This window comes from Alligator sinensis, unplaced genomic scaffold, assembly GCF_000455745.1.
Source record: "Alligator sinensis unplaced genomic scaffold, ASM45574v1 scaffold517_1, whole genome shotgun sequence".
Taxonomy (NCBI): Eukaryota; Metazoa; Chordata; order Crocodylia; family Alligatoridae; genus Alligator; species Alligator sinensis.
The window spans coordinates 646,998-654,767 of record NW_005842236.1 but is presented as its reverse complement, the minus strand read 5'-3'; the positions used below and the strand labels follow the sequence as shown (position 1 = coordinate 654,767).

Below are 7,770 nucleotides of genomic sequence, written 5' to 3'. Positions count from 1 at the left end.
TGTTTTCTCAGGGACAAATAGCAGTAGCACATATTTGTGCTGCTGCTAGCTATCCCTGGGGAATGCCCCTGTATGCCTGCTGTGGTACACAGCAGGTTATCCCGGGTGGGATAGAGGAGCTGGGACCAGCACTTGGGCTGGCCCCAGCTGCCTTACTTGGGGTCTTGGAGGTGTGTTGGGGTTGCAGCAACAGTGATCTGGGTGCACAGCCTGGCCAGCAGCTGGAGTTTGGTTCTGGTTGGCCAAGCTCTGGTTTCAGGCAGTGCACGCTGCTGCCACATGCACTTCCCTCCCCCCCCTCCCCCCGCCACCGCCTATTGCACTGATAATTAGCAGTGTGGCAAAAGCATGCATGTGCAGCATGTGCAGTTTGCAGTGCTGCAGATGGATTTGTGGTGCCACAAGCTACATGTGCACTTGGGACGTGCCTCATGAGATTTTCAAAAGGTTTCAAGAGATTGAGCACCTAACTCCCATTGAAATCAATAGGACTCTGGTACTTAACTTGCTTAGGCCATTTAGAAAGTGACATGAGATGCCTTTCCTGCATACTTAGGTACCTAAATATTTTTGAAAATCTGGCCATTTAAAAGCCTTGCTCAATACTTTACATGAAGTCCATAGCAGAGCTGGGAAATAAAGCCACCTCTCTTGGGTCTCAGTCCAGTGCCATAACCACAAGATCATCCTCTGCTTGGTTCAGAGACTGTCTATGCTGAAGGAGTGAGTCAAGATGGGGTCCAGATGAAGGCACTGCATTCAAGTCAGTACAAGAGGAGCAGAGTAGTTCTCCCTCACAATCTGATGGCAAAGCACAGTAGTGTAGTCACTTATGATGAAAGAATCTCAGAGGGTCTAGAGATGTGGCTTGGTTTCATAGTCTTCCAAACCTTTCTCATCTAGAAATCAAGCAACAGCTTTCCTGAGAACAGGCTTTTTGTAAGGATTCCAGTACATCCTGCTTCCAGCTGGATCGGAAATTCCATAAGAACAGTTTTCTTCACAGTATTTTGATACATTCACTTCCTGCTTTGGCCTAAATTGAGCAACACAGAGAAGTGTTAAGAGGAGAAAATACAAAAAAAATAAAATGTATTAAGCAAAAGTCCTTTCCCCCTCTTGATGGATTCAACTCTCAGTTGTAGTAAAGGATCAGCATACTCTTATTTCATTCATTTGTTTCTCCAACTCTTAATAGCCATACTGTATGAATAGACTTTATTTGCTTATCCCATAGCAGGATTTAAGATAATGTATGTAATACAAATAACATATCAATAACCTTCCAAAGGTAATAATTATTGTCATCTGTCAGCTGCCCCATGGTCTATTTTCACAAGGGCTCCATTTTCTACTAGGTATGATCTGCATCCCAGGAAGTGCAGTCAGAACTTAGCAGAGAAAGTAATGCCATAATAAGCTGGGTGAGTGAACTGCTCCTTTGCCCCTTAACAGGGTTCCTTTAGGTCTTTAGGAGATGGCTGAAGTACATTGGTGGGACATTATGAGGAAGCTGGCACTTAATTTTCCTGTGTTGTTACTGTGATATGGATAATCAGAGAACATGTGTCTTGAGAACCTTTGGTACAACATGTATGAACAACATGATTTGCTTAATGGGATCAGAAGAAAAATATAATGTAATTTGTATACATTAATATAATTTAATGTATTATATGTATAATCTAATGTAATAATTTAATTATAGTTTCTTTGCTAACTGTTGTTATTCCGGACTTTTCCATTGCCATTGGAATTCAAAACTCAGTGTTTCACATCCAGCAGACTGCAGAAGTTTTGATATCTGTTCTCAAACTAAAATTGTGTTGATAGAGATTTGAAAAAAAATATGGGTAATGATATGGTGTGAGCACTTTTTTGAAACACACTGATCTGTGCACGCAGGTATTTTTAAAAGAAAAAATAATCTAAAGTTGCAGAATCTAATGGGCAACCTAAAGTTGTCAATGTCTGATACATTTGTTCAGTGAGCCAGGTATTGCACACCACTACTAAGGTGTGGGTCACTTAGAACAAGATCTGCAAAGGAATAAGAACCTTTTTCTCTTTTTCCTTCATATAAGCACCAATCGTCGTACAGATTCTTTAATGTGAGTCTGCCTGTATCTTATTGGGAACTATCATGGTTTACTGTACTCACCTGTGCACAGGGTATCACCCTACCCTACCTTCTTCCTCACTTGAAACTAACAGAGCTAAACACCTCCCACACCATGAGTGACAGTAGTCCGAAGTTCTGTGGTCTGGCTTTCTTCATCACTATTACTAAGAACTGGTGCGTATTCCTTCTTCTACTAAGAGCAATTCTCTCCAGCACAAGTGTTCAAGTACTTTTGATAATGGAACATCTAGGTTCTCACCCTGTAGCTGCAAAGAAGTTCAAAGCCATGAAGTTATGCAGTAAACTGAAGTAATCGTATCTTTACTACAGTTTGATTATCATTGTTGCTCCACTGTAAAAACGGAATCTCCCATTTCTCCTTGTCCAAATAACAGATCATCTCTCTACATTTCTCATTCTTTTTGGTCATAGGATCAATCAGACTCATACCTCTCCTCACAGGATTTCCTTGGAAATGCTTATGTCCTAGCAGTTCTGCTGTTCCTGGCCCTCATCCTACAAAGGACATTTCTGCAGGCTTCCTATTATGTTACCACCGAAACTGGCATCAATCTGCGAGGTGCCTTACTGGTGAGTACAGATGTTTCCATGATCTGCTTGCAGTAAAATTCTATAATAATGGATCTAGTTTCATTCTTTCATTTTTCTAAGCCCTTCATCTAAACTAGCCCTTTATCTAAACTATCAGCAAGCTACAGTAGGTAGCGAAAAGCTAAGTTAGGCACACTTAGGGTGTGTACAGAAGTTCAGGCAGCCTGTTGGGGAGGTACTTTAACTATGGTGTTTTACACAAAGTACCATGAGTTAGAGTGCCATGGAACCCATCAGGCTTTCGCCTGTTGGTTGTGGAGGGGAGGGGGTGGGGTGGGATGAGGGAGAGGGCTCGAAGCCTGCCTGCACCGGCAGTGGCCCAGGCCAGCAGGTGGAGGTGCTTCAGCAGTCTCGCAGGGGATTGCTGCTGGACCAGCCCTCTTCCCAGCTCTGCCTCCCCTGCCAGCTGCCAACAATCAGCAGTGGCTCGGGGGGGTGGGGGCAGGGAAAGAATAATTTATTGATATTCAACTTTACAATGTCCAGTCACTGTTGCAACTTTATAAACTGTATTTTATTCCTTCCTGCAGGCAATGATATACAATAAGATTCTGAGACTTTCTACATCCAACTTGTCCATGGGAGAGATGACATTGGGACAGATCAATAACTTGGTTGCCATTGAAACAAATCAGCTAATGTGGTTCTTGTTCCTATGTCCCAACCTATGGGCTATGCCTGTACAGGTACAGCACTGAAGTAAGGGCCTAGTTTTTAGAAGAAAAAACCCTGAAAACAGAAGATATTTTTAACACAGCGACCATCTAGGAGGCTATTTTAGAACATGCAGGGGGAAGTATAGCCTTATATATACCTATAAATAAAAAGCCCTGTCCAGGAAGGAAATGGTTGAAATGCTGTGTATTTGTATTCTCCCAACGTGGTGAGCTGCTTACCTTCAGGCCAGCTGGGAGAGATTTTTATGGTTAAGCTTTCAAATTAGGATTGCAAAGTTGTAGATTTAACCAATAATGACTAGTTTTGCCCACAGCTGCTCCTCTATTTGTTTTGTTAATATCCCGCTCTCAATAGGTACATTAGTCTGTATAGGACAGGACCTGCCTGTCTTATGGACAAACTGAAAAGTTGCAAGAACAGCAGAATAGAAGGAGCAGCATTTTATTGCTTGGTACATTTAATTTTGGCCATGTACATATTTCATTTTCTTCTGGGAGTATCGCTGCTCTCCCAGGAGAAAACATGAATGTATAGGTGTTTAGGATTTTTCATAAGGTGTATCATTGACACCGGCCATGGAAAAAATACTCAGGAGCTGAAAGATTTTGCTGTATTATGTTTTGATCACATAAATCTAAAACACTATATGACTAATCCACAACAATAACAACAACAATAATATTGGAAAAAAAGTCATTGTTTTTCCATTATTTATTTTTTTAGACAATTATCCAGGAATCAATGGTTTATCAAAGAAAATTTGTGGTAGAGAAACAGAAAATAGAGCTCTTGGCTAGTATAGAAGCTTAACAATGATAAAGGGATATTCATTTTGAAAGCCATGCTTGAAAGCCAAGCTACCTTAGTTAGTTATTGTTATCATTTTACATGTTTTGGGTTGTTAAATGAACTGGTGGTTTCAGAATGGGTGCATATCAAAAGCAGGTATCAGATTTAGGAGCAAATAGCTAAAGTGCATTAAGGCACATATAGACTTATTAAGGCATGTTAATGTTGTGTATGGACTGACTTGAGACTAACCTTAGTCCCACATCAGTCTGCGCACATGGTGTTAATGTGCTTTAATGCATGAGTGTGTAGACGTGAGCCTAAATTGCCTTAATGTGCATTAAGCTAATGTGAATTAAATTTAGGCACGCCTAAATGCACATGTAGATACATCTACTAGGTCCTAGTGGACAGCTGTATGCAGTATAAGTTCACCATTACATTTCTGCTTTGTTAGTAATCAGCAGAAAGACAGGTCCTGAATCAATAAAGCCTGTATATTGATGCCATGGAACTACTCATGCAAAGCTGTTTGGGTCAGGCACTGTTTTTTTGTCCTATTTGTATAGCTTCTAATACAATGGGTTGCCTGTACATGTGCCTGGAGCGGGGTGGGAAGCGTTTTAATTAGAGTGGTTCCCGGACAGCCTCTCTAATTAAAGCAGCTCACTGTCACGTGTATTAAGCCCCTACACATTTCAAAATGGCGACAGGAGCTCTTTAACTAAAACTTGTTTGATGAGATTTAGTTAAAGTGCCCCTGCAGCCATTTTGAAACATGGGGGGGAGCTTAATGCACATGACAGTGAAGCGATGCTGGAGCATTCTAATTAGAACGTGGAGCAGACTCAATTAGTTGAATCTTCTCCAATGTGTTCTAATTAAAACGTGAACAGGCATGTCTAAAGGCAGCCCATATGATGGGTTCTTCATCCCTGAATAGCAGTATTAAATATAGCTGTAACAAACATGTCAATCAGAAATAATATAGGTCTGTAGGATCTTTCCCTAGATTTTCAAAATTTTTGAAGTAAAGTAAGAGTGGTTTTATTTACATTAATCTAAAAATTTGTAAAAAATGCCTTATGTAGTTTAAGAATATATTTTTCCATTGCTCTTTTGCTAGCATACTGAGATGTGTTGCTTTTCTGAGATGTATGTGTCTTTTCCCCTCCTTAGATCATAATGGGCGTGATCCTACTTTATAACTTGCTTGGAGAGAGTGCATTAGTTGGTGCTGCTGTAATTGTATTGCTTGCTCCGATACAATATTTCATAGCTACAAAGCTGGCTGAAGCTCAGAAGAGCACTCTGGTATGTAATTTATTTTAGTGATGGGTATGATCCAGCAGTTAGACTAGAGAACCCAAAGCTCTGGATTGCATCCCTGACTTTACTAAAGATTTGCTGTGCTGGTCTAGACATTGTTCAACTTCCTTATACCTAAATTTCTACTGAAAAGTAGGGGTAATATATTAACTGACTTTCCAGAGTGTTTAAACCATTTGTAGTCTTCCTTGTTGAATTGAAAAACTAAAATTTCATTAAAAGTACTGATATAAAATATTCTGACTCGGATTTGTTTTGGGTTTTATTTTAAACAAACAATGCGGTAATATTGCCATAAATTTGTCATCATTTATGATTCTAAATAATAATCAATATTACCTTGATTAAATCTGCATTCATCAGATTTGCTCTTGTGCAAAGCACCACTGAACAGTTCTGCATTATTTAAGTTCCATTTGAGGCTTCAAAATAAGAATGTCAGACCTGTTCCACAGTCTGTCCCTAGACAGATACTTGAGCATATATTTAAATGTTTGGTGAATTCTGGTTTGAAGTGATATGAAGCTTCTGGCTGGTTTTCTTTTCAGAAGTTAATTTCACCTCATCTGAATAGCTGTGTCACATTTATAGCCATTTGTATCCATGTAAGTCTATTAATGCCACATTCAAATGCTGAACTGAATGTTATGTTTGAAATTATTTTAAATGACTGATTCTAAAGTATAGAATAATGTGAACTATCTTCTGAAATTAATTCCATTATAACTAAGTACTGTACAGCAATGTTTCACAAGCTGTGGGGAGCTCCCCTTAGGGAGTGCAAAAGCTTCCTAGAGTTGAGAGCATGAAGCCAGGATGGTGGTAGCAATTGGTAGTGAGATGAATTGGTGAAGGAAGAGATGGGGGAAATTAACAGTAGAGAAAGTATTGGAGGGGAAGTAGAGGACACAAGAGTGACTGACTTTACTGTGGTGGTGCATAAACCCAAACAGTTTGGGAAACGTTGTGCAGGATTCTACCTTACCCATAATTCCTAGATTTTTGGAAATATGGATAATCTCTATGTTTGTGATAAATTGGCCGTATTGTGATAAATTGGCCTTACTCTTCACTAATGGGAAAATTTTTCCGTTCAATTAATCTAATTTACTGGAATTTTCCCTTGAAACCATCTATTTGTTAATTCTCTTATTGTTATTTTTGATCTTTAATCTAGCCTTAATGTTTAAAAAGCCTTCAAGTATTTGAAGAGACATCTTTAAATCAGTTAGCCAAACTATATTTATTTGGGCCTTTTCCCCACCTAAGGGATTCCAGTGGGGCTACCAGTATTTCTAATTTATACCAGTTTAGAATCTTTCTTTTATGCATTTTCTTTCATAAGCAATTTTCTCCAGCCCCCTGATCTTTTTTGTTGCTCTTCTCTAAATTCTTCATTAATTTATTTTAGTCATGGTATTCCCAAAACAGCAGAACACTATATTGTGAGGGAAAGATGTTCATCTAAATCAGTCACATCAAAGATATGGCCTGTAGATCTTGTACTGGCCCCACAGACAGCATGCAGCACTGCCCTGCCCATGGCACTTGTGCTGGACTGACCCTGTACTCTGCCTGCACCATGCAGGGTCAGTCTAAGAGTACAATTTGTCCCATGGACTGAACCTGCTTCCCTCACCCAGAAAAGCTGTGGAATCTCCATCCTTGGAGGTTTTTAAAACCCAGCTAGACAAAACCTTGGGTAGGATGGTATTGTTGGAAACTGTTTTGCTTTGAGCAGAGGGTTGGACTAGATGACCTCCAGAGGTCCCTTCCGACCTTCATTTTCTGTGATTCTCTGATCTTACTGAGGCAATACCACTGTAACTTTCTATCTATATTAATTTTATCTTTTTTATAGATTTCATAGATTTCATAGACATTAGGGCTGGAAGGGACCTCGGAAGATCATCGAGTCCAGCCCCCTGCCCAAAGGGCAGGAAGTCAGCTGGGGTCATAGGATCCCAGCAAGATGAGCATCCAGTTTCATCTTGAAGGTGTTCAATGAAGGCGCTTGAACCACCTCCGGTGGCAGGCTGTTCCAGACCTTGGGGGCTCGGACAGTAAAGAAATTCTTCCTTATGTCCAGCCTGAAACGATCTTGAAGTAGTTTGTGACCATTTGACCTCGTCATCCCTTGGGGCGCTCTGGTGAACAAACGTTCCCCCAGATACTGGTGGTCACCCCGATAAACTTGTAGGTGGCCATCAGATCACCCCTGAGCCTACGCTTTTTCAGGC

The 7,770-nt window shown here is 40.3% G+C and overlaps 1 protein-coding gene across 8 annotated transcripts in view; it reads left to right on the top strand.

Annotated features, from left to right (window-relative positions):
- The window catches only part of ABCC9 (ATP binding cassette subfamily C member 9), a 141,432-nt gene that overhangs the window by 38,148 nt on the left and 95,514 nt on the right, over positions 1–7,770 (top strand). For all 8 annotated transcript variants that reach the window (XM_006027347.3, XM_025208522.1, XM_025208521.1 and 5 more), the window contains 3 exons: positions 2,555–2,713; positions 3,265–3,420; positions 5,381–5,515. In XM_006027347.3, the coding sequence (XP_006027409.1) occupies positions 2,555–2,713; positions 3,265–3,420; positions 5,381–5,515 (450 nt within the window). The remainder of the gene's footprint in view (positions 1–2,554; positions 2,714–3,264; positions 3,421–5,380; positions 5,516–7,770) is intronic.